This window comes from Bufo gargarizans, chromosome 7, assembly GCF_014858855.1.
Source record: "Bufo gargarizans isolate SCDJY-AF-19 chromosome 7, ASM1485885v1, whole genome shotgun sequence".
Taxonomy (NCBI): domain Eukaryota; kingdom Metazoa; phylum Chordata; class Amphibia; order Anura; family Bufonidae; genus Bufo; species Bufo gargarizans.
In genome coordinates, this window is record NC_058086.1 from 54,873,772 (window position 1) to 54,900,379 (window position 26,608).

Sequence of the window (26,608 nt, forward strand, 5' to 3'; positions counted from 1 at the left end):
AAGGTTGTTTAAACGAGCGCTGATCAACTTCTTTTATTGCTCATTGGCCCCAAATTGAGTCGTCTAAAAGGAGCTTTAGTGGAGTTTTCTGTTTACCACTAATTTCAAGAAGAAGGTTTGCAGGATCTGAGCGTGTTTTATTTTTTTTATTTTTGGACTGAGTACTTTAAAATACAGACTGCATTTGAGGAGTAAACGAAAGGAAAGGGAAAGGAAAAAGGAGGAAGGACTGCAGGTCAATCAGTGGGAAGCACCAAAGAAAAAACTTCCAGCAAAGTTGTTCTATGCCAGCCTGCTTCTTCGGGAATAGATAAGTAGTGCTATGTGGCGCCGCTGATCTCTGTACAATCGTCAGGTGCTGACATCAGAATGTGATTATGTATAGGCATGTCTATGGGTATATTCCACTGATGTGTATTATAGGATAAGGCATAACTTTACTACAGAATCATTCTGGAAGTACAGCCGGTTGCACCCTTGGTGCAGGCTCTGAATATCTCCGTGATTTGATGCAGGTGGTGAGTATGATAGCGTAAATCCAGGGACACCCGATACACATCAGAACATTGAGGGTGGAGAGAAAAGTGAGATCAAGTTCCTTTTCAGACATCAGATGAATTATTAATTCTATAGCAGCTCCGTCTCTGTGACTCTTATCGGTGCGGGAGTCTACGAGCAGTGGATATATTACAGTCCTAGCAGTGCAACATGCAGAATATTCCTTACAAGTTTATCTTCATGATAAGTGTGTTATGGGAAGCTCCCGGGGTTCACGCACGCAAAGGTAAGTAGAAATTTCCTGTGCTACATTTACTGTGCATCAAATGGAGCAAGACCTCTCAGGTTACTTTTCCCTTTTAAATCCAGTATATGTTCATTCAAGATTCAAAATAGTGGGCTATGACCTGCAAGTAAAACATGAGGGGCCGGAGATGTTCTTGGAAAGACATTGGCGTGGACTTTTATGCCTGGTTTGGTCAAAATTTCTAACAGCACCCTACATCTCAGCTGCCAATATTTTCAGGGGGTAGTGATGGGAGATTGATGCTAACTGTAATCAAACTGAGCTTCGAGGTGTAAGGTGGACATCAAGATGGTCTTTGTTTTTTGACTTGATGTCCATAACTGGTGGGAACTTTGTGAATGCTTATTGACTTTTTTCTTTTCACAGGTGTAAAGTGTGGGGGGGTGCTCTCCGCACCTGTAGGACACCTGTCCAGCCCGAACTTCCCGAAGGTGTATCCTCCGTACACCGAGTGCACTTGGCTCATCGTTGTCTCAGAAGGATCCACGGTCCAGCTCACCTTCCATGAATTCCATCTGGAATACCACGACACGTGTCAATATGACTACGTCAAGATCTACAATGGGGCGTCCAGGGATGAGGGGAATCTTTTGGGAACATTTTGCGGTTCCCAGTTGCCTCGAAACCTTACCTCATCCTGGCATGTGCTATCGGTCATCTTTCATTCAGACAAGCACGTGGGCAGCAGTGGATTTTCTGCTACATATAGGAAGGGTAAGTTTCCTGGGCAGATCTACCCTGCCCAAGACATTTTAGGATCTACCATAATAGGTCATCTGGATATTCAGATCTGCCCTGGGTTTAAAGGGGTTACCTGAAAATGTAAAACTCTTATTAATCACTTATCTGGAGGACTTTCTTCCCTTTCTGTGGGTGGGCAGCAGCTCACATGAGACAATCAAAGACCTGCATCTCCCAGGTTGCAGTGCAATTAGCCCTTCTCCTTCCTACCTGCATAGAAAATAGTCCTTCAGAGACACATATAGTATGTAAGACCCCCACAATTTCTTTCTCTGCTGTCTACAGGGGGTGTTACAAGACAGTGCCCAAAGGATTCAGTCCCACCCCTGGTGCTCCATCTTGCTCATTTGCATATGAATAGAACTGCAGCTGTTTAGCATAGAGACAAAGGAAAGGTATTGTTTTAATCAGCATAATGAGCCCTACCAGGCTGTATGTCTGGTTTAATAGGGTCGATCATCATACTGACAAAGGCTCTTGAAAGAAGCACTTCCACAAACATTTTTATTCTCTGACCTATTAGCAAGGTACATGACGTAAACTGTAGTGAAGGAAATCTACTTACCAGTGACTGTATTTGTGTGTTATAACCTCCCATCTGATCCTCAGCTGTGCCATGTGACAAAAACTCTCACTCTCTAAATAACACAACATCTTATGTGTGGACAGGAAGTCAGTTTCTCTATGTATTCCTATGGGAATCTCAATGTCAGTCTCATAGGAATCAATAGAGAAGTAACTGACTTCCTGTCCTGTGTCAGTTGAAGATCAAAGTGTTGGTCACATGACACAGCTGAGGATCAGAGGAGAGGTTATAACTCACAAATACAGTCACTAGTAAGAGGATTGCCTTCACGACAGATTACATCATGTACTTTTCTAACAGCTCAGATTTTATTTTTTTTGTGAAAGTGCATCTTTAAAGGGGTTGTCCCTAGATATAGATGTATCCCCTATCCACAGGACAGTGGATAAATATTTGAATGGTCATTTTTGGCATTCCCATAGAGAATAAATGTAGCATCAGCTGCATGCTCGACTGTCACATTATTCATATGGACGCTTGGAACCCCCATTCTCGTGATAGTCGGGGTCCTAGCAGTGGATCCCCACCGATCAGATAAAATCTTCAATTATTCTCCATGGGGAAAAAAAAAAAACCCAGGTGACCTTTATGTGATGGAAATTCTGTGGTAGTCACAAGGCTAGAATCTCTCCTCTTTCCATTGAGTCACGTTGCAGCCATGATTTTACCATGGGTTTACATGTTGCTGTGTAGTCCCTGGGCTCGTTGAGTATTTTTTTCTTATATAATCCCCTCGTAGGCATAAAAACTAGCAAGTGGCCTTTTCCTAGGCCAGTGATGTCACATTCATCGGTCACGCGGCCCAGCTCAGTCCCATTCAAGTAAATGGGCCTGGATTGCAATACCAAGCATGGCCACTATACAATGTGCGGCGCTGTGCTTGGTATGCTGTCAGGAGGCCCTCACCAGGTCAGCACTGCCTCTACAGACGGCTGATTGGTGGCGATAACAGTGCTTGGTTTCGGACCCCCCCCCCCCCCGATCAGATATTGATTACCTATTCTGAGGATAGGTCAACAATAATGGTGGCTTTACCTAAAGCAAAATAAATGAATACATTGTGCACATCTATGATGCCTTATGTCTACTTTATACTGTACTCAATTCTCTTGCAGATATCTGTGGAGGAGTCCTCACCAGCCTCTCGGGGTTAATAACCAGCCCAGATTACCCTGACAACTACCCCAACAATGCAGAGTGCCACTGGCTGATCAGTGCAGCCCCCAATTCCAAAATCCGTCTAGTTTTCACAGATTTCCAGCTGGAGAGCCAGGAATGTAACTTCGATTACGTGGCAGTCTTTGACGGCTCTAGCCAGGAAGAAGAGGAACAAGTCCGCCATTATTGTGGCACCACCAAACCTCCTGACACCAGATCATCCTCCAATGAGCTGCTGGTGGTTTTTAAATCTGACTATAACATTGGAGGACGAGGTTTCAAGGCATACTTCTCATCAGGTATGTGCAGATGAAGGGCATAATACCTGATTCAACCCATATGCATTAGTTTTACCTTTCACAAACAGCACCACCCCTGTCCTTAGGTTATGTCTGGTAATGCAGCTTAGCTCCTTTGAAATGACAAGTTCTCAGTTGCAGCTGTGAACATGACATTATTTTAAGTCCAAAATCTCCTGGTGGCTGGCTTTGTAATAGTTATTTATAAAGGGTAGCCCTTCACAAAAACAAAGCGGTAAATGATACAATTTTGCTGCTTATGGCCACCACTAGGGGGAGCTTCTGAGCTTACGGAATAGGATTTTCTATGAGTTTGTATAACATGTATTCCAGTTAGATTAAAGACCTGTCACCGCTCCTGACATGCTTTTTTTTAAACTTCATTGCATTCCCCCATGTAATACCAATTCTAGAGCCTCTATTCTTATGGCTCTATGTTGTGTCATTCCTATATTATTTCTACTAGAAGTTATGGATGAATTGCTAGCAGTCTGCAGTAAGGGTACGGAGGGGAGGTAACCAGTTGGGGGGTGTACCCCTGCACAGACTCTCTCTATCCTAATCAGTGCTGCCATTCTCAGACTGTGTAGGTACTACCCCCCCAACTGGTTACCTCCCCTCTATACCCTTACTGCAGACTGCTAGCAATTCATTCATAAATTCGAGTAGAAATAATAAAGGAATGACACAACATAGAGCCATAAGAATAGATTCTCCAGAATTGTTATTACATGCATGAAGATATTGAATAAGGAATGTCAGGAGCGGTGAAAGGTCCTCTTTAAGTTATCCCCTATCAACAGTTATCCCGTAATACCACTGGGACCCCCACCGGTCACGAGAATTGGGCCCTGTACCCCCCTGAAATGAACTCCAGGGGCTGTACTCGGCTATCTCTCATAGAAATGAATGGATCGGCCGCACACATGCCTAACTGGCTACTCCATTCATTTCAGGGGCTGCAGGGGGTGTGGATAGCAGCACACTGTCATGCGCAAAACACATGCGAAAACTGGAAAAATAAATAAAAGCAGATTGTATTACTGCTAAACTTACTATATTCAAATTAGAAGCTTTTTGTGCACATTTTTTTATCAAAACTGTGTTGGGCCCATCTACCAGCGAAAAGGTGGCTTCCAACAGACGGGACCTACACAGAGAGGCAAGTCTCTGGTAGATGGGACCAACACAATTTTGATCAGAGCTTCTAACTTTTATATAGTAAGTACAGCAGTGATGCAATTTACATCTATTCATGTTTTCAGTGCTTGCACATGGCAGTGCTTGTAGTCCTTGTTTTCTTTTACATGATTGCAGCCATGCTAGCATGCACCTGAACCCCCTTTTTATACATAGTTTTAAGATTCCGGTCTAAACTGTGTCTATTGTTCCATTCGCTGACAGGAGCACCGCGACCCCTTCATGCATCCCAAGGCAACGTTTCGGCTTCATAATAACAATAACAATAATTCTTCTTTTTTTTTTTTTAAGTTTAAGACTTTTAGATTGTGAACTGTCTCTACAACAAGGCTGCTGTGGCTTCTTTATGTTGTTTATTTGTCTATGGGGCATGAGAAATTTCCTATGACTATGTTGCAGGAGTACAAGCGTGTTTTTTGGTACCAATTATTACCTCTTCTCTTCCATCTGTGACTTAGGGGAGTGCCAGGATGTCTTCACAGCAGTGAAAGGAAATATCACCAGCCCTCGCTACCCAGATATGTACCCCAATAATATTATTTGTCAGTGGAACATCCAGTTACCCCCAGGATTTCGTATTAAGCTGTTTTTCCAAGACCTTAAGCTGGAAGAGATGAACACTATGACGGACGACTGTGACTATGATTACCTGGCGGTGTACGATGGGCAAAGCACAAGTGACAAACTTCTGGGCAGGTGGTGTGGGACAGACCTACTGCCCCCCCTGATATCCGCCAAGAACAATCTGCTGCTGGTGCTGGTCACAGACCGAGACACGGCCAACAAGGGCTTCTCTGTGTCCTATATTGGAAGTAAGTCATGTATTTGTGTATATCGTCACAGCATTCATTTTGAAGTAAATGGGCCCTTGACTGAAGTTGGAATTGGGCCCCTACATGTCAGTTCTGGTAATATTGCAGTGCCATGTCTCACATAAATAATTGCCTCAAAGGACATCTGTCAGCAGTTTTGTACCTATGACACTGGCTGACCTGTTACATGTGCGCTTGGCAGCTGAAGGCGTCTGTGTTGGTCCCATGTTCATACAGTCCTGATCAAAAGTTTAAGCCCACTTGAAAAAAATCATATTTAGCATGGCTGGATCTTAACAAGGTTCCAAGTAGAGCTTCAACATGTAACAAGAAGAAATGGGAGTGAGACAAAACATTTTTTGAACATTCAATTTAATGAAAACAACGATTAAACTGAAACAGGCTGTTTTTCAGCTGATCAAAAGTTTAGGACCACATGCCTTTAAAAGGCCAAATCTGTGCAAAGATGTGGATTCATTGTCATTTTCTGTCAGGTAGTCACACGTTGTGATGGCAAAGGCAAAAAAACTCTCCCTTTTTGAACGTGGTCGGGTTGTTGAACTGCATAAGCGGGGTCTCTCACAGCGCGCCATCGCTGCTGAGGTGGGACGCAGTAAGACAGTCATTTGGAATTTCTTAAATAATCCTGAGGGTTATGGAACAAAAAAGTCAATTGGAAGACCCAAAAAATTTCACCAGCACTGAGCCGGAGGATCCAATTGGCTGTCCGTCAAGACACTGGACGATCCTCGACCCTAATTAAGGCCCTTACTGGTGCTGACTGCAGCCCCATAACCATCAGACGGCATCTGAGACTGAAGGGCTTCAAAAACAAAAAACGTCTTCAAAGACCTCGTCTCCTTGAACGCCACAGAACTGCTCGTTTGGACTTTGCAAGAGAGCACCAAACATGGGACATTCAAAGGTGGAAGAAAGTTTTATTCTCTGCTGAGAATTTTTTTTACCTTGATGGTCCTGATGGTTTCCAACGTCACTGGCATGACAAGCAGATCCCACCTGAGAAGTTTTCTACGCGCCACAGTGGAGGGGGGGGGGGGGCGCCATAATGGTCTGGGGTGCTTTTTCCTTCAGTGGAACAATGGAGCTTCAGGAAGTGCAGGGGCGTCAAACAGCTGCTGGCTATGTCCAGATGTTGCAGAGAGCATTCCTCATGACTGAGGGCCCTCGTCTGTGTGGTAACGACTGGGTTTTTCAACAGGACAACGCTACAGTACACAATGCCCGCAGGACAAGGGACTTCTTCCAGGAGAATAACATCACTCTTTTGGCCCATCCTGCGTGTTCCCCTGATCTAAATCCAATTGAGAACCTTTGGGGATGGATGGCAAGGGAAGTTTACAAAAATGGACAACAGTTCCAGACAGTAGATGGCCTTCGTGCGGCCACCACTTGGAGAAATGTTCCCACTCACCTCATGAAACCGCTTGCATCAAGCATGCCGAAACAAATAAACAATAACGGCGGAGCTACTCATTACTGAGTTCATGTTTGGAAGTTGGATTTCTGTTTTGGGGGGGTTTAGTTTTTTTGGGGAGGTGTGGTCCTAAACTTTTGATCAGCTGAAAAACAGCCTGTTTCAGTTTATTCGTTGTTAAATTGAATGCTCAAAAAATGCTTTGTCTCCCTCCCATTTCTTCTTGTTACATGTTGAAGCTCTACTTGGAACCTTGTTAAGATCCAGCCAGGCTAAATAGGATTTTTTGCCATTTTTCAAGTGGTCTTAAACTTTTGATCAGGACTGTATGTGCCCGCATTTCTGAGAAAAATGAACACTTTATGACAGAATGGCTCAATATTTTTTAATAAAGGCCAAGTGAATATATGATTTTTAGCCAAAAATTTGTAAAATGCAATCCTAAACAAAAATTGCCTCCAAAGGGCATCTGTTCCTATGAAACTGGCTGACCTGTTACATGTGCGCTTGGCAGCTGAAGGAATCTGTGTTGGTCCCATGTTCATATGTTTCCACATTGCTGAGAAAAATGATGTTTTAATATATGCAAATGAGCCTCTAGGAGCAACTAGAGGCTCTGCTCTCTCTGCAACGGACGCGCTCTCTCCACTTTAATTGGCAGGGTCAAGCATGATGAGGTTTTCACTGCCTGGACCTGTCAATCAAAGAGCAGAGGGCGTGGCAGTTGCAGAGAGAGCAGAGCCTCTAGGTGTAATGACAACGCCCCCGTTGCTCCTAGAGGCTCAGTTGCATGTATTAAAACATAATTTTTCTCAGCCATGCGGGCACATATGAACATGGGACCAACACAGATGCCTTCAGCTGCCAAGCGCACATGTAACAGGCCAACCAGTCTCATAGGAACAGATGCCCTTTAAAGGCTAAGTACACCTTTGGAGGCAATTTTTGTTTAGGATTGCATTTTTACTCATTTTTGGCTAAAAATCATATATTTACTTGGCCTTTATTAAAAATATTGAGCCATTCTGTCACAAAGTGTTAACTGTTTTTCTAAGGGCGGGTTCACATCAATGTTATGAATTCCGTTATTGCTTTCCGTTATAACATGGTTATAACGGAAAATAACGGAATTTGTAGACGGAAACCTTTAGTGGCATTCTGTTTTGATCCGTCCTAATAGAGATCTATGGGCAAGCAGAACGGATCCGTCTGGTTTCCGTTATGCAGGACGGAAAGGAAAGTCCTGTCCTGCTCCTGTCTTGACACAGCATGAAGCGCCAGGGAACGGTGCTCGGCCAATCGCTGGCTGAGGTAACCCATCTCTGCCTCCGATTGGCTGATCAGCATTCCATTTTTTTCCCCTCACCAGTACAGCCAATCCCTGGCCTCAGTGGGCAGTCCTTAATCATCTATGTAGAATCAACAGCCATAGTGACCAACGCCCTCTCCGCTGTGAATTACCATGATTACATGGTCATACCATTCTATAAGCATTTAAAAAAATATGGATTTTAGAAGATCAGATGTATCCTACCATTTTAGTGTCAATCACTAATACCTGATGGGATCTACGAAAGTATCACAAAAGTCTATTGTGCCTCCCCAAGCACCCACAGTGGAGGAATGTGTCTCCCTGCAGCCTCCCGTGCCAAGTTCAGACATAAAACCCGAGACATTGCAAAATTAAATTATTCCGAGAGATGATCGTTCCTAAATAAAGAAGCATAAAAGCAAAGGAAATGCAATTTACGGTGATTTACGAGCTGTCTCCCTCGGCCTGAGGATTCAGTTTCTCTGTCTCTTGCTGTAATGCACTTTTTTTTGTATATAGGAAAAGCTTTTAATGGTTTTCTAATGTACTGGCTATAAGAAGCCCCGCTCATCTCTTATTGATTCACTAGGAGAATTACAGACTCAGCTCCATTGCCGTTACTTGCAGAAATGATGCTGGGCCTCTGTGTTAACCCGTTCGAAATGTAAGGGTGTGAATTAGGGCTCATGCACACGACCGTATGTATTTTGCGACCCGCAAAAAACGAATCCGCAATAAATATGGATGACGTCCGTGTACATTCCGTATTTTGCGGAATGAAACAGATTGGCCCCTAATAGAACAGTCCTATCCTTGTCCGTAATGCGGACAATAATAGGACATGTTCTATTTTTGGCGGAACGGACATACAGAAACGGAATGCACACAGAGTACCTTCCGTTTTATTTTTTTTGCAGACCCATTGAAATGAATGGTTTCGCATACGGTCCTGCAAAAAAAACAAAAAAAACTAAGAACGGACATGGAATGAAAATACATTCGTGCGCATGTGGCCTTAGGGCTCGTTCACACGGCTGTGCCGTTGATCCGAAAGAAACGGATGCCGCCCATGTGCCTTCCGCAATTTGCGGAACGGAACAGGAGGCCTATTATAGAAATGCCTATTTTTGTCCAAAAAAAACGGACGACAAGAATAGGACAGGACTCATAATTTTTGCGGGGCCACAGAACGGAGCAACTCTGTGTGCTGTCCGCATCTTTTGCGGACCCATTGAAATGAATGGTTCCGCATACGGGCCGTATGCGGAACGCAGAAAATGGCCCGTATATGGAACGCAAAATATGTTTGTGTGAACGAGCCCTTATGGTGAGGATTTTGTTGCAGATTTTCTGTATGAGAATCTCTCCATTCACTGGACAATTCCGCCACGTCCGAGGCCTCTTTCACACGAGCGTGTCCGGATGCGTTGCGGCAAACCCGCGCGAGTAGGCACCCAATTGCAGTCAGTTTTGACTGCGATTGCGTTCCGTTGTTCAGTTTTTATCGTTTTGCACGCGCGTGAAAAAAACCTGGTAAAAGATCATGTAATGACCGCAGTGACGTCATCAAAGGTCCTATTCCTGACAGAACAAGACAGAAGAGATGCCGGCTGCTCGAACAAGTGGATTAAGGTGAGTTAAATTATTTTTTATTTTTTTTTAACCCCTCCAGCGCTATTGTACTATGCATTCTGTATTCAGAATGCTATTATTTTCCCTTATAACCATGTTATAAGGGGAAATAATACAATTTACACAACCTTGAACCAAAACCTGAACTTCTGTGAAGAAGTTCGAGTTTGGGTACCACATTCAGTTTTTTATCACGCGCGTGCAAAACTGAACAACGGAACGCAATCGCAGTCAAGACTGGCTGCAATTGGGTACCTACTCGCGCGGGTTTGCCGTAACGCATCCGGACACGCTCGTGTGAAAGAGGCCTGAGGCTATGTTCACACGTGACTGAAAATACAGCGGAAAAGTCAGCTGCAGTTTTTGCCAGGGAAAAACAGAGGCAGAAAATGCATACATGCAGTTTTTGTAGCAGAAATAACTGGAAAGGATGAAATCCGCTGTGGAGATCCACAGCATAAAGCCTCATGCACACGACCGCATCTTTTGCGGCCCCATTGAAGTGAATGGGTCTACATCCAAGCCGCAAAAACTGCAGCTAGGATGTGGACCAAAACAACGGTCGTGTGCATGAGGACTAAATTTACATGCTGCAGATTTCCTCATGTGAATGAGATTTCTTAAAGGGCATCTGTCAGCAGTTTTGTACCTATGACACTGGCTGACCTGTTGCATGTGCACTTGGCAGCTGAAGGCATCTGTGTTGGTCCCATGTTCATATGTGCCCGCATTGCTGAGAAAAATGTTTTAATATACCATTACACCTAGAGGCTCCGCTCTCTCTGCAACTGCCACGCCCTCTGCACTTTGATTGACAGGGCCAGGTGTGATGACATTTACACTGCCTGGCCCTGTCAAAGTGGAGAAGGCACGACAGTTGCAGAGAGAGCAGAGCCTCTAGGTGTAATGGTAACACCCCCAGTTGCTCCTAGAGGCTCATTTGCATATATTAAAACATCAGCAATGCGGGAGGCGTGGCGCTGATGAGTTGAGCTGAGCAGCCCCCACAAGCAAGAATCATCCCCTGGACAATGGTCAGAACAGCAGAAGCGAGAGTCAGCCCCTGCAACGAGCATTAACCCCCGAGAAACTAGCATCTACCCCATGGAAGCCCCTATACCTGGCACCCCTGCATAACTCTCTCCCTGCCTAATAACCCGTTCCCTGATTCATTGCCCTGCATCAGGTATTTGTATGTTGGGAGGGAGTATTGATATTTAGAGGGTGTGGGTTTCATAGAGTTGTATTGTTTAGGCCTCATGCACACGGCCGTTGTTTTGGTCCGCATCCGAGCCGCGGACCCACTCACTTCAATGGGGCCTGCAAAAGATGTGGACAGCACACGGAGTGCTGTCCGCATCCGTTGCTCCGTTTCGAGCCCCGCTAAAAAAAATATAACATGTCCTTTTCTTGTCCGCGCTGTGCGGACAAGAATAGGCATTTATATTAAAGGCTGTCCGTGCCGTTCTGGAAATTGTGGAACGCGCACAGGACGCCATCCGTGTTTTGAGGATCCGCGATTTGCGGACCGCAAAACACACCACGGTCGTGTGCATAAGGCCTTAGTTGTAGGGTTGGTGTATGTGTATATATATTATACATTAGTTGATTGTAGACTCTGTAGTGTGTAATAATTATATTTTATTAGTATACATTGAGTCCGAGTCCTAATACGTATGCACGTCAGGACGCAAGGGAACAGAATGTTAAGATGGAGTTTAGAGCCCCCCCCCCCACGCTCCTTTATACGAACCCCTTAATGTCTCTTCACTTTTCCTTTTTATAGTGGTTCCAATGAACGTCAGCTGCACCCGCACGGACTTCCACATTCAGATCCCGATCCAGTCTGTTCCACAACTAGAAAGGAGCCACATCTACCTGGGATCACCAGCCTGTGCCGCACAGTTAGCCGGCAGCAGCTACAAGATTTACGCTCGTTTTGATACGTGCGGGACAGAACCACAGGTAACCGACAAGTAAGGTGTACCGGGAAAACCTACAGAGATAAATCGTATATTCTGGATCAGATAAGAGCGGTGCGGTTACTGAAAGCACGAAGCAATGGATCTGTCACCAGCGACCCCCCCGATCCGGCTGTTTGCATAGACACATTGCTGTGGTTCACCTGATTAAAACGCTGTTTTTGTTTTGTTGATCCGAGGCTCAGTTCCTGGCCCTGTCAATCAAAACATCCTGGGAGGGTCTGGCCACAGACAGGATCAGAGCATGGATGCAACAAGAGCAATGGCTGAGGCCCTCATTGCACCAAATACCTAATTTGCCCTATTAGAAAAAGGTATCATAACTTAGGAATAGAACCTCGGATCAACAAAAGAAAAACAGCGTTTTAATCAGGTGAACCACAGCTGTGTGTCTATGCAAACAGCCGGATCAGGGGGTCGCTGGGGACAGATTCTCTTTAAAACATCCGTCTAACTTTTATCTGTTGCCCTTACAGTGTTGCTTACCTAACAAGAAAAGCTTAGGGCTCTGTCACACTTGCGTTCTTTTCTTCCGGCATAGAGTTCCGTCGTCGGGGCTCTATGCCGGAAGAATCCTGATCAGTTTTATCCTAATGCATTCTGAATGGAGAGAAATCCGTTCAGGATGCATCAGGATGTCTTCAGTTCCGGACCGGAACGTTTTTTGGCCGGAGAAAATACCGCAGCATGCTGCGCTTTTTGCTCCGGCCAAAAATCCTGAAGACTTGCCGCAAGGCCAGATCCGGAATTAATGCCCATTGAAAGGCATTGATCCGGATTTAAGCTAAACGTCGTTTCGGCGCATTGCCGGATCCGACGTTTAGCTTTTTCTGAATGGTTACCATGGCTGCCGGGACGCTAAAGTCCTGGCAGCCATGGTAAAGTGTAGTGGGAGCGGGGGAGCAGTATACTTACCGTCTGTGCGGCTCCCGGGGCGCTCCAGTGACGTCAGGGCGCCCCAAGCGCATGGATGACGTGATCGCATGGCACGTCATCCATGCGCATGGGGCGCTCTGACGTCATTCTGGAGCGCCCCGGGAGCCGCACGGACTGTAAGTATACTTTAATAGCGTCCTGGCTGCCATAGTAACACTGAACGCATTTTGAAGACGGATCAGTCTTCAAATGCTTTCAGTTCGCTTGCGTTTTTACGGATCCGGCGTGTAATTCCGGCAAGTGGAGTACACGCCGGATCCGGAAAACGCAAGTGTGAAAGAGCCCTTAGCGTAGCGGAGTTAAGGAGGACGTGTGGGCTCTCCCGATATGACGCATTTTGTATATACTCGTTCTTGCATTCCCTATTATACAACAATTCTGGATCCGCTTCTCTTACAACCCTGCACTGCACCATTCCTCTGTTATTCCTACTACTGTAGGAACCTAGGAATAAATTAACAGGTGGTTAGCAAAAGTTTGGGGACCTGTCCCTACCGATTAGCATTGTCCAATCAGTGCTGGAAGTGCCAGATAGGGTGTGGATGCACCCCTCTGACATGAGGGAAGGGTAACAACCCCTTGTCTATTTTTTTTCTTAAATTTCTAGGAGGCATAACAAAGCACAGTTCTAAGAAAGAGATGCTCCAGAATACTGATACAGTGATCTATTCTGGAGATTTGACGAGTTCAGTCATTGTATTCTGACTGTCGTCATTTCATTTGCAGAAAAGGAACAACACTTCGGTGATTGTGAGCATCCTTTACGTGGACTTTTCTCTGGGTGGTCAAGGGGACATCCACGAGTACGAAGTGCAGTGTGAACCCAAGAGGAAGGAGGCCTCTGTCCGCATCTTGTCTGGGTCAGAGCCGGCCCAGCTCAGCGGACGAGCCGAGAACACAGGACAGTCTCAGCTCCCAGAGGCAGAAGCTTCGGAGAGCAGCGAGCGCGGGCAAGACAGCAGCGACGTGGTCTTCATCAGCATCTGTATATTGGCCGGGGTCCTCATGCTTATCGCGGTGGTGGGACTTGTGCTGCTGTGACACAGACTCTAGGGCTGTACCCTGAATGATCACCATGAAAACTGCTAAAACCAGATGATGGCCCTACAATATGCATTACTGTCAAACAGAAGACGTCAAGAACTCCATTATTGTCCTGGTCACATAAACACGTGTGACAATCAGTATCCATATGTGCCTGTTTTATATCCACGAGCTAAACACCTAAAAGGTGCAAATACAAGTAATTATAGGTCACATGTACTACATATACTGTATATACTGCTAACGTGGTCTGGAAGGCTGCACCTGCTTACATGGCTTCCAACTAAAGGAGTACGGTGCTTAAAGGAAATCCGTCACCTCCGACAAGCCTAATACACACAGGGGCACATTTATTAAGACCGGCGTTTTAGACAGCCGGTCTTAATAAAACCCCTATAGCTGGCGGTGGTTATGAAGAGGCGCTGGCCTATACATAACGTCGGCGGATCCATCGCCAGTTCTAATTGCCTTACATTTAGACCTTTTTCTACGCCTAAATCTGGCCCATCCTCTTCCCCGCCATGCCCACAATTTTAGAGCTGGCATGAGCAATGAAAAGTCGCAGTTGCGCTGCAATCTGCGCCTGAAATCCACCTAATTAATAAAAATGACCCCCATAATTTGTCATGTTGATCCTCACCCTCGCTGTGCACCCACATACTGTCCGTGGAATGCATTGAGAGGACTCCAGGAGGAGTATCCTCATCTTATACTGTGATAACATATACCTTAGTTTACATCACACGACCGTATGTATTTTGCGGTCTTTAAAATTCGGATGGTGTCTGTGTTGGAACCTTTTTTTTTCTCTTCTTCTTCATTTTGCAGACATACGGCTGCGGAAAGCACATGGAAGACATCTTTGCACTCTCCGTATCCATACATCCGTTCAGCAAAAGACAGACTATGTCCTATTCTTGGCCACAAACTGTGGATCGTGGACTCATTAAAGTCAATGGGTCTGCAAAAACCAAAACAAAAAAAAAACATGCAACATGGACATCACCAGTATTTTGTGGATTGCACAAAATACATACTGATTCTCTTAAAGGGAGTCTGTCACCACACTCACTACCCTGTAAGGCTAGCTCAGTTGAATGTAATGACACCTTTCCCTTAGCGATCTGTTGCTTGATTCTGGAGAAAAAGGACTTTTAATCCATATGCAAATGAGCAGTTAAGTGCACTGAGGGCGGGCCCATACCACCGTGTGCACACTTTGTCCTTCTGCTTCCTCTGCCAGCTCCTCCCTCTCCTTCTTAATCAGGGTCAGGCCGAGATGGACTATGCAGGAACCTGACCCTGTCAATCAGGGGGAGAGGAAGGGGCTGGCAGAAGAAGCAGAAGGACAAAGGATGCACACGGTGGCAGGGGCCCGCCCTCAGTGCACTTAACTGCTCATCTGCATATGGATTTAACAAGCCTTTTCTCCAGAACGAAGCAACGCATCACTAAGTGAAAGGTATCGCTACATGCAGCTGAGCTAGGCCTGCAAGGCATTGTGCCTTGTGTAACAGTGAATTTCCTGCTGACAGACGCCCTTTAACATTATGCAAGCCATCCCCCGGACTTCTGCTTTTATCTTACCGGGCAGTGATCCATTCCACCTACACTGCAGGAAACCGAAACACAGCTCCATTCAATTGACAGGACTGATGTACCCGGATGATGAGCTGCAAATTATGCTGGTGCTGACTAAAACTATGAGAAATGATAAAAAAAAAAAAATAACGGAATAAAATTCATAGTGTTACAAAGCGTATAAGTGTCTTTCACTACAGACCAGTACATGTCCTGGCCGGATCCATCCGATGTAGAAGGAAGCCACTCAGGGGCGTAGCTATAGGGGGTGCAGAGGTAGTAGTCGCTACCGGGCCCAGGAGCCTGAGGGGCCCAAAGACCCTTGTGGTGCATAAGAAGACACCAGTATTATAGAAAGTGCATGCATGTCAAGTTACACCTCTGGCTCAAGGGAAGGGGGTTAAATCAAGAATTTGGTATGGGGGCAGTGGTGCCGTTTCAATTTTAGCCTCGGGCAGCACGAAGGCTATGCGCTTCCTGCCCTTGGCCACAAAGCACCGAGGGAGGAGGGGCCCCAAGCTGAACTCTTGCACCAGGGCCCATGAGCCTTTAGCTACGCCCCTGATTAGCCACTGTAATAATATCAGATAGCTGCATAAAGGGCTTGTGTCACTTCAGTAAATGGCATCTATCATGTAGAGAGAGTTAATACAAGGCACTTACTAATGTATTGTGATTCTCCATATTGATTCCTTTGCTGGTTGGATTCATTTATCCATCACCTTATACACTGCTCATACCCAGGGGTTACGACCACCTTACAATCTGGCAGGGGTGGTCATGGTAAAAGCACTAGTCTATGCGCGCTCCAGCAGTCCTGGCAGGACACTTTTTCCTATAGTGTGCAAGCACGACCACCGCTGCTGGATTGTAGGGTGGTCGTAATCCCTGGAAATGAGCAGTGTATAATGTGATGAAGGAAATATGGAAAAATCACAATACATTAGTAAGTGCCTTTGTATTAACTCTGTCTACATGATGAATGCCATGTGCTGAAGTGAGACAACCCCTTTAAATAGCAGTTCCCTAATATAATGTTACTATTGGAATCTCTCCTGTACAATCATTAGTTATCCAGAAGAGCCCTGATGAAAGTGCATGCAATATGAAAATCCTCTTTGGCTGCATCTTCTGCGTGCCACAATGTGCTCACAGCCGCTGGTACAGCCCCCCGAAACAGCGAAATACATGCGCCTGTGTCATTTTCTGTAAGGGCTTATCCAGCTGTACCTGTGGAAAAGTCCATACTCGCCTGTTCTCCACTGCTCCATTCAGTCTCTCATTACTGGTCTTTCGGCCCTCATCTATCAGTTTCTGCATGGACAGGGTCACATCCACCGCTGCAGCCAATGACTGGACTCAGCGGTGACATCTCCCAGGCGGTACGTCACTGCCGAGTCACGTATCACTTGGGGACATGTCACCACTGAGGTCAGTAAACTCTGCTTGCGGTCAGTAAATGGCTCAAAATCTACACAAACCTAATTTTCCCAATTCTTGCTACTACTGTATCCAGTCTAAGCATCCTCTTTATCAAGGATGCCAAACTCGTGGCCCTCCAGCTGTTGCAATACTACAAATCCTAGCATGCCCTGATAGCTGTAAGCTGTCCAGACCTGATGGAAGCTGCAGGGCCTTGAGTTTGACCTCCCTGCTCTCGGTAAACATCCTGGACTCCAAGCCGAGATGCATTTCACCCACAGTGTAGCAAACCACGATCAGGACAAGAGAGCGACTGGTGCCTCTGAGTGTACTTCACGAGAGATGGCCTATACTGGATTATACTGTAACAGCCCATCAGCCGGGTGAGCAGAGACAAGTCAAGACTTCAGCCGCTAAACAGCTAATGTCTCTATTCACTGACTGCAAGCCAGTATCTTAAAAATAGTAAGGAACTGAAACAAAAAGGGGGTCATTATCCAGAAATACGCCTATATTAGGCGTATTTCTGGTGCAGATTGCTAACCACAGCGCGGCAATCTGTGACTTTTACCTGCTCGTGCTGCTGCCACCTCAACACTATGTCTCTGGGCCACTCACCACTCTGTGGTCCCCTCGTGCTGCTGCCACTTCACCACTCTGTGGTCCCCTCGTGCTGCTGCCACTTCACCACTCTGTGGTCCCCTCGTGCTGCTGCCACTTCACCACTCTGTGGTCCCCTCGTGCTGCTGCCACTTCACCACTCTGTGGTCCCCTCGTGCTGCTGCCACTTCACCACTCTGCGGTCTCCTCGTGCTGCTGCCACTTCACCACTCTGCGGTCTCCTCGTGCTGCTGCCACCTTGCTCATGCAAGGTCTACAAAAGTGGCCGTGACGTGGGCAGGGACAGGCCCGTCTCATTCATCATTTTCTACGCCTGTTTAAGGTGTAGAAAATGGTCCAAATGTAAGACAGCAAGGAAGCTGGCTTACCATTTAGACTGGCGATGGATGCGCCAAGGTTATGTAGGGGCCGGCGCCTCTTAATAACTTCGGCGGATCCACAGCCAGATATAGGGATTATTAAGACCGGTGTTTACAGTGCAGATATGAACTCGGCCTTAAAAAGAGGGAGACTTTATCTATACAATTACCGCAATGCATTTACATAAAACCCCTTTTTATCATTAGCCCTGGGGTCTGGTCTGGGGGAGGTCCATGTCTGGCTTATCGACTCTGTACAGGTCAGCCCCATTAGATCATCTGCTCCTTGCTCTTAGCCATCAAACAAACCTTTATGCAATAACCACTTTATTCTTAAAAAATTAAATATATAAATATATCGGAAATTTTACCATCAATAAAAAAACTAAAAAAGTTTCACAGCTAGGTTCAATAATGGCAGCTCGGCATGAAGAACATTCTCCTGGATATGAAGTGACGACCAGTCCGGGAGGTTTGTCCGCTCCTCCATATAATGTCCATGAAGCTGCAGGATGTTACTTCTTATAACTCTTCACTAGATGGTTGACAGGTAAGTGTCCGTCTTTCACCTGCGTCCTAATCTCTGGTTTATGCTTCAGAGCGAACACCAAAGCTCGGACCGTCCGTCTATAGTGCACATTGATGAGTCTGGAGCTTTGGTGGAAGACTTCACGTTCAATGCACTCGGCCAAAGAGTCCCCAGCCTGATGAGACGAGGAGACCATAGACATTGCCATGAGAATTTTACATTGATGACATCATCAGTTTTTTACGCTATATCATACACACTAACCGCCACCTTCAAGAGGACCCTTCAGCTCTCCAGACATAGCTACTATAGTAAACAGATTCCATTCCCCACGACATAACAATTCTGTAGCACCTTTTCTTAGGTCTTATTTCGTACTGAGCCACCCTTCAGTTATTCCTCCTGGAAATATAGGAGCAAATTGACAATTGGGCGTTATCACTCCCCTTGTCAACGGGGTGGGTCTTACACGAGCTAACCCCTCAGACATGCTATATGGAAAGAGGAAACCGTAGCACCAAGCTGTCAATTTATTTTTACATTTCCATGAGGAATAACAGAGGAAACACGACATGCAGTGCACCAGAAATGTTATTTTATGGGGAATACTGTGATATCTCTAAGTAGGAGAGTGTATTTAGTTTCATTTTTTTTTTTACGCACTAATCACTAACAATCTACCAGTTCGATAATTCTTTTTTTGCTAGGGTAATATCACAGATGCATCACAACATTTGTAATATAATGCAACCTCATAGGCGCACATTGCAATATGGCAGTGTCTTCCTGAGCGTGGAATTGCTGGGAAGCCCTGACGTTATATGGTTCACACAACCCATTTCCACTCGCCCTATTACAACGGGTGTCCTGCTCTGAGATCCCATCCTATAATTCAGAGCACCGAATGCCACCATGTACGTGGGCCACAATGTGCATGTCTGATCTATGGGCTGAACGGCTCTCACCTCTGCATCCAAGGCTTCACTGAGCATCCGCCTGGCATTGCTCCGCAGCTTCTCGGTCGCAGCATCGCACCGCACCTCTATGGTTGGCTTACAGCGATTTTCCCGTATGAAGGTTTCCCATTGGGTGTGCACTTCTTTGGCCAGTTCAGATACTTCCTTGTCACCATGTATCTGCAAGTGACCCACTGCCTCCCCTGTCAGAGGAACACACATTGTTAGTCATGGCTACAACCGCTGACATGTCAAGAACACTACGGCTACTTTCACACTAGCGTTTTTTGCGGCTCCGTCATAGACCTGCAAAAAAGCTTCCGTTACAATAATACAACCGCACGCATCCGTCACGAACGGATCCGGTTGTATTAAGTCTTCTATAGCCATGACGGAGCCGTCATGAACACCATTGAAAGTCAACTGGGGACGGATCAGTTTTCTATTGTGTCAGAGCTTGCAGCGTTATTCTGTCCGTGATAGGAGCGCAACCAAACGGAACGGAATGCATTTTAGTGCATTTCCGTTTTGTTCAGTTCAGTTTTGTCCCCATTGAAAATGAATGGGGGCAAAACTGAAGCGCTTACTTCCGCTATTGAGATCCTATGACAGATCTCAATAGCGGAATTAAAAACGCTAGTGTGAAAGTAGCCTAACACGTGCTTTAAAGGAGTTATATATAAAAAAATTTAAAAAAAGGCCGCTTTCTTCTAAAAACAGCACCACACCTGTCTACAGGTTGCACTTGGTACTGCCGTTCATTTCAATGGAGCTGAGCTGCAATACCAGACAACGTATGATCAAATGTGCTCGTGTTTTTTTGAGAAATTGGTTAGACTCCCCCAAGCATGACTGGACCTGCGGAGGGAATCATACTTATCTGATCCCCATCACTGGGTTCTGGCTCCTTTGCTCTCCCCCCCCTCCACTGTCGCAGAGGCAGATCTCAGGTCTCTCCGCGTCAACATCCGGTTAGATGCGGGTCATGGGGCAATGAATGGCCGCAGCAGTGACGTGTCCCCCATGCATCACAGGACCCAGTGACAGGACTCCTTTAAAGGCTTTATTATATACTACCGGTAATTGCAGCTGTTTCAAATGGAAACAGGAAAGTGCAGCAGATAGGGATGCACACAACATATCATGGCTATAGGAAACATTACAGGGTTAGGCCTCTTGCACACGAATGTATTTTCTTTCCGTGTCTATTCCGTTTTTTTTGTGGACCGTATACGGAACCATTCATTTTAATGGGTCCGCAAAAAAAAAAAAAACAGAAGGTACTCCGTGTGCATTCCGTTTCCATATGTCCGTATTCCCGTTACGGAAAAAAAAAAAAAAAAGAACACGCCCTATTATTGTCCGCATTACGGACAAGGATAGGACTGTTCTATTAGGGACCAGCTGTTCAGTTCCGCAAAATACAGAATGCACATGGCCGTCATCCGTATTTTTTGTGGACCGCAAAATACATACGGTCGTGTGCAAGAGGCCATACAGGCCTCCCAAACCTCACTGATTTTGGAAACTGTCCTGTATGTCGAGTCTTTTATGATTCTTAAACCTTCTTTAGGGGCTCATTCAGACAGCCGTAGTTTTTTTTTGCGGTCCGCATATTGCGGATTCACATAAACATTGATAACAGCCCGTCTGCGTCCCGCACTTGGCTGGCACTATGATAGAAAATGCCTATTCTTGTCTGCAATTGCAGGCAAGAATAGGACATACTCTATCTTTTTTTGCAGGGATGTGGAACGGAACTACGGATGCGGACAGCACACGGTGTGCCCCATTGAAATGAATAGGTCCGCACCTGTTCCGCAAAATTTCGGAACGGATGCAGACCCATTCAATACTGTCGTCTGAATGAGCCTTTATAGCGAAACAAGTAATGTCAATGAGACATTTTTAGTTTTGCCAGATGATGCCAATAGAGGGCAGTATTACGCTACCTGCACATGTTGCGGACTACGCACAGTTTTTCTGTGCAAATTCTCATTAAGTAAAACCGCAAAGTAATACCGTACCTGCAAAGTGAATGAGACAAATCTCTTATGTGCCCTCCCCCCCCCCCACCCATGTGGAAATTAACCTGCTCCGCAGATTGTGAAATCCACAGCATGTTAATTTATGTGCGTATTTCATCCTTTTCAATGCATCAAACGTGCACCAAAAACTGCAAGATTTTGGTGAGGATTTGGTGCAGAAATCCACACAAAAAAAGTGTGGATTTTCTGTTTTGAAACTCGCAGCCGTGTGCAGGTGGCCTTATTCTCTTCATGGTTGGGGTGGGAACGTGGAGAAGTAAGTGGTGGCGGGAGACTGTGTCGCCGGATGTGCTATTTATCTAAGAAAAGCATGGCCTAAGGCTGCTTTCACACTAGTTGGCACAGACCTCCGGCAGGCTGCTCCGTCGGGTGAACAGCCTGTCGGATCCGTCCTGGGGCTAGTGACCATGTGCCTCCGGACTGCCGCTCCGTCCCTTCTGACTACAATGGGGGCGGAGTCACGGCAGCGCACGGCGAGAGTCTGCCGGAATAAATGTCGGACATGTCGAAGTTTTATTCCGGCAGCCTCTCGCCGTGCCTCGCCGGAACTCCGCCCCCATTATAGTCAATGGGGACGGAGCGGCAGTCCGGAGGCACGCGGTCACTAGCGGCAGGACGGATCCGACAGGCTGTTAACCCGACGGAGCAGCCTGCCGGAGGTCCGTGCCGCTGGTTTGAAAGTAGCCTTACCCTGACCATATGGAAAACGTACAGCTTGAAAGCAGGACAGCCTGGCACCACGTGACCACTGAATGGCACTGTATTTAGTATGTGTCCACAGTCTGAGAAGTTCTGAGGCCGATGTTCAGAGGGAAGTGTATTGTACACATGAGCATAAAGAAACCAAAAATTAAAGGGGCGCTCTGGGCAAAACGTTCACATGCATCCAAAATAAAGAAAATTGAAGCAACGTTTGAAATCGAGATTAAAGGGGTTGTCCCATAAAATATATTAAACTTTTTTCAAACCAGCACCTGGATCTGAGATACTTTGGTTATTGCATGTAATTAAAATGTAGTATAGCCAGTGAGCTATTCAATAAAATGTATCTGTATAGCGCCACCTGCTGTTTGCACTTTTTCTAAATTTTCTGTCCTGCTCACTGAGGTTGACATATATGCTCAGTTTCATCCTCCCAATGCCATCAGCTGCAGCAGAAAGTGCTCGCCCCCTAAGGCTACTTTCACACTAGCGTTCGATCGGATCCGTTCTGAACGGATCCGATCATAATAATGCAGATGGAGGCTCCGTTCAGAACGGATCCGTCTGCATTATTTTAGCATATAACAGCTAAGTGTGAAAATAGCCTCGTACGGATCCGTCCAGACTTTCAATGTAAAGTCAATGGGGGACGGATCCGCCTGAAGATTGAGCCATATTGTGGCATCTTCAAACGGATCCGTCCCCATTGACTTACATTGTAAGTCTGGACGGATCCGCACGCCTCCGCACGGCCAGGCGGACACCCGAACGCTGCAAGCAGCGTTCAGCTGTCCGCCTGTCCGTGCGGAGGCGAGCGGAGCGGAGGCTGAACGCCGCCAGACTGATGCAGTCTGAGCGGATCCGCTCCATTCAGACTGCATCAGGGCTGGACGGCTGCGTTCGGGTCCGCTCGTGAGCCCCTTCAAACGGAGCTCACGAACGGACCCATGAACGCTAGTGTGAAAGTAGCCTAAGCTAAGAGCAATGAATGGGAAGATCTCTGGATCCATGTGGGGTACAGCTCTCAAAGTCCTATACGTCTCCGTGGTTATGGATTCGTACAGCCTGATCCTGCAGTCACACCGTCCTCCGCTGACAATCATTCAGTAGTTCAGTAAAAAGCTGAGGAAAGAAAGATGTCAGGGAGCGCGGCTGCAGGAGGCCAGCTTTGTAGTCTGTAACCTTGGAGACGCATCGTTCTGCATAGGAGCTGTGTCACAGATTTAAACCTCTGCCATGCTTAAAGGGACCGTGTACCTATTTTCGTGGAACGGATCACTTCCTCTGATGGAATTTTCTTCTTCAGCTGTGACAAGGCGTCTATCAGATTCTCCGTCGTTTGGTTGGGCAGCTCCAGGATACATTTCCATCTCTTTATATCTTCCAAAACCACAACTCTCTGCATGAGGAGGGGGGACAGAAATGACCACTGAGTGACTGAAGTCAGGACCGGCAATATACATGCAATAAAAATATGCTTTTATTTTTTTTATGTACATCAGGTTTTCCTCTCTGGTAGCGCCCCCTGCCGTTTCTCCTTCTTCTGCATTCAGAGGTGGACTGACATGCTCAGTAGCTTCCCTGCTCCCCTTTCTATACCCGGACAAAAGTCTATACAGGAAGTGATGTAGCTGCAGCGGAAGTCACATGGACGCGTTGGAATTAGCTGGAGGAGGGGGTGTGCGCGCTGCGCAAGCGCATTCGGCTAAAGTATAGTAATCTGGCAGAACGCCCCTGCATTTTCCCAGCCCTCCATTTCTTTACCATCCATCTCTTTCTTTACTATCAATGGCGGCATAGAGTTAGGGCTGTTTCACAGGAGCGGATGCTGTGCGTGACATCCGCTCCGTGAATGACAGCCAAGACCCGATGCAGACTGCAGAAGCACGGAGCAGTAACATGACTGATAATGCTCCGTGCCTCTCTGTGATCTCTTTACTACGAAATCACAGCGAGATAAAGTTGTCACTGTGATTTCGTAGTAAAGAGGTCACAGAGAGGCACGGAGCATTATCAATCATGTTACTGCTCCGTGCCTCTGCAGTCTGCATCGGGTCTTGGCTGTCATTCACGGAGCGGATGTCACGCACGGCATCCGCTCGTGTGAAACAGCCCTGAGCTTTAGCAAATGCCGAGCGCAGCGAGGCCGAGCCCGATGCGTGGCCTAGCTAAGCGAGGGTACAAATTAATGTAGATTACGGGCTCGTGGCGTTCTGCCAGATTACTATACTTTAGCCGAATGTGCTTGTGCAGCGCGCACACCCTCTCCTCCAGCTGATTGCAACGCGTCCACGTGACTTCCGGTGAAGCTACATCACTTCCGGGTATAGACTTTTGTCCGGGTATAGAAAAGTGGCAGAACACCGGCGTAGTGATCTCATAGTGAAGGGGTCCAGACACCTTTCATTCATCCCTACTTCTCTATATACGGTACCACCAAAAACATCAAAGGCGGTGGACCACAGAAGTAAAAAAAAAAAAAATCATGAAGACTTTTGTGGCCTAGTATCTTTTTTCTGTTTTTGGTGGCACGGCTACGATTTGAGGGGGGGGGGGGGATGTCTGTGACTTGAACCGAATGCCCAAACTGCAACCCAAAACACCCTAATTTATCGCAAAGTGCCAACACGGCAATTTACCCAGAATACTACAGTCCAATATAGTATATCTTCCATGTACTTTATCATTTACCTACATCCAATGCGCTGCCTGTGCTGTCCATAGTGCGCCCTGCGCTGACGAATGGCAGGAAAAGTCTAAGGTGTATTGGTACACCATAGACTTTTTCCAGGGTGCGGATGCCCACAGAGAGGGTTTTAAATGCTGACTCTGGCACCCGTGCCATAGGTTCACCACCACTGTTCTAGACAGTGGAGAAGGAAATTGGGGGGCACTATGTGACATATTGCTAGTAATTATTGGAACCGCTCGGGCTGTGTCTGCGACTGACTATTTTCTATGTTAGGTAGAAAGGGGTTAACAAGATATGACTTGAATACCTTTCTGGGAGATGCAGGTGCTTGATGAGCTGCTGCCCACCCACATAAAAGGGAAGAAACAAGAGTTGCCGGTGAGAACCCCAAAAAATTTGGAAAGAATGACAGCGGACAGCAGCATTTTGCATTGATATAGTTAAGAGACACCTGTCAGCAGATTTGTACCTATGACACTGGCTGACCTGTTGCCTGTGCGCTTGGCAGCTGAAGGCATCTGTGTTGGTCCCATGTTCATATGTGTCCGCAGTGCTGAGAAAAATTATGTTTTAATATGTGCAAATGAGCCTCTAGAAGCAATGGGGGCGTTACCATTACACCTAGAGGCTCTGCTCTCTCTACAACTGCTGCGCCCTCTGCACTTTGATTGACAGGTGTGATCATGTTTTCACTGCTTGGTCCTGTTAAAGTGGAGAGGGCACAGCAGTTGCAGAGAGAGCACAGCCTCTAGGTGTAATGGTAACGCCCCCATTGCTCCTAGAGGCTCATTTGCATATATTAAAACATCATTTTTCTCAGCAGTGCGGGCACATATGAACATGGGACCAACACAGATGCCTTCAGCTGCCAAGTGCACATGTAACAGGTCAGCCAGTGTCATAGAGACAAAACTGCTGACAGATTTCCTTTAATATAAAGTGTTTTTCTTTCTTTTTAAATTGCAAGATAATCCCTTTAAGAAAAATCTCTGAACAATGACCAGCTCTGGATTATCAGGCATCCATTGAAAAGAATGGGTTCCCAGCAATGCTTTACTGCACTGTTGCAACGAAGTCAAGGATTTACACTGTGGTTTCCCTCCTGACCAAAGGGTTTCATGTAGGATGTCCCACCCCGACACCAATATGAACGCGGGTTATACAAACTGGACAACCCCTTTAAGAAATAATACCTTTGTATTTTACGTGTGCCTAAATCATGTTCTACATGCCACATATCATACATTTAGGGACAGGGTTATACGGCGACACTATCCCGTGGCATAATACCCGCAGGGATCTGAATTTTAACCCTGCACCACAGGAGACACTGTGCAATGAGGACACAAGTCCTGGTTGTCCATCAGTCGTGGAGGCCACTTGCAGCTATCCAACTCCTGTGCTGGGGATCCACAAGTCCCAGCATGTGGTCACGTGGGGAACCACAAGCCTCATCATCCTCTGGCTATGCTGTAGCTGGTGTGCTAGTACTGTGAGTGTCAGCTTTCGCCATTTGGTTACTCTTCCACATTAGACTCTGCTAAAGTAAAGTCACCTTTAAGGAGTGCAGAGTGGCCTGGCCCTTGGAGGCCTTCAGTTTCCCCCCTCCTCCTCCTGTGTCTTCCGGTGCCCGCGGTTTAGGGTTTCTAATCACGAACCTGTCCATGCTGTGGGGTATTGACCACTCTTCCGTACCAAAAAGTAAAAAAATAAAATAAAATCGTCGCGCTATGATGACGTGTGTAAACAAGCCTGT

At 46.3% G+C, this 26,608-nt stretch overlaps 2 protein-coding genes across 2 annotated transcripts; one reads left to right on the top strand and one right to left on the bottom strand.

Annotated features, from left to right (window-relative positions):
- Positions 1 to 394: 394 nt before the first annotated feature.
- CDCP2 (CUB domain containing protein 2) lies at positions 395 to 14,413 on the top strand. The gene is made up of 6 exons (XM_044300608.1): positions 395 to 784; positions 1,172 to 1,519; positions 3,248 to 3,589; positions 5,248 to 5,601; positions 11,767 to 11,945; positions 13,625 to 14,413. The coding sequence occupies exons 1-6, from the start codon at positions 709 to 711 to the stop codon at positions 13,937 to 13,939; spliced, it is 1,614 nt and encodes a 537-aa protein (XP_044156543.1). The 5' UTR covers positions 395 to 708; the 3' UTR covers positions 13,940 to 14,413.
- A 3,840-nt stretch (positions 14,414 to 18,253) lies between these two features.
- On the bottom strand, positions 18,254 to 26,607 carry TCEANC2 (transcription elongation factor A N-terminal and central domain containing 2). The gene is made up of 4 exons (XM_044300611.1): positions 26,408 to 26,607; positions 23,418 to 23,559; positions 19,420 to 19,613; positions 18,254 to 18,629 (listed from the first exon to the last, which is right to left on the bottom strand). The coding sequence occupies exons 1-4, from the start codon at positions 26,516 to 26,518 to the stop codon at positions 18,441 to 18,443; spliced, it is 636 nt and encodes a 211-aa protein (XP_044156546.1). The 5' UTR covers positions 26,519 to 26,607; the 3' UTR covers positions 18,254 to 18,440.
- Position 26,608: the final 1 nt, after the last annotated feature.

Bases quoted from the DNA above. Each gene is read 5' to 3' on its own strand.
- CDCP2 (XM_044300608.1), top strand. From the start codon at position 709: ATGCAGAATATTCCTTACAAGTTTATCTTCATGATAAGTGTGTTATGG. The intron at 3,590-5,247 runs GTATGTGCAGAT...TCTGTGACTTAG, and splicing joins CAAGGCATACTTCTCATCAG to GGGAGTGCCAGGATGTCTTC. The intron at 5,602-11,766 runs GTAAGTCATGTA...TCCTTTTTATAG, and splicing joins CTCTGTGTCCTATATTGGAA to TGGTTCCAATGAACGTCAGC.
- TCEANC2 (XM_044300611.1), bottom strand. From the start codon at position 26,518: ATGGACAGGTTCGTGATTAGAAACCCTAAACCGCGGGCACCGGAAGAC. The intron at 23,560-26,407 runs GTGACTTTACTT...CTCCTCATGCAG, and splicing joins CCACTCTGCACTCCTTAAAG to AGAGTTGTGGTTTTGGAAGA. The intron at 19,614-23,417 runs GTACACGGTCCC...TTCCTCTGACAG, and splicing joins GATCCGTTCCACGAAAATAG to GGGAGGCAGTGGGTCACTTG.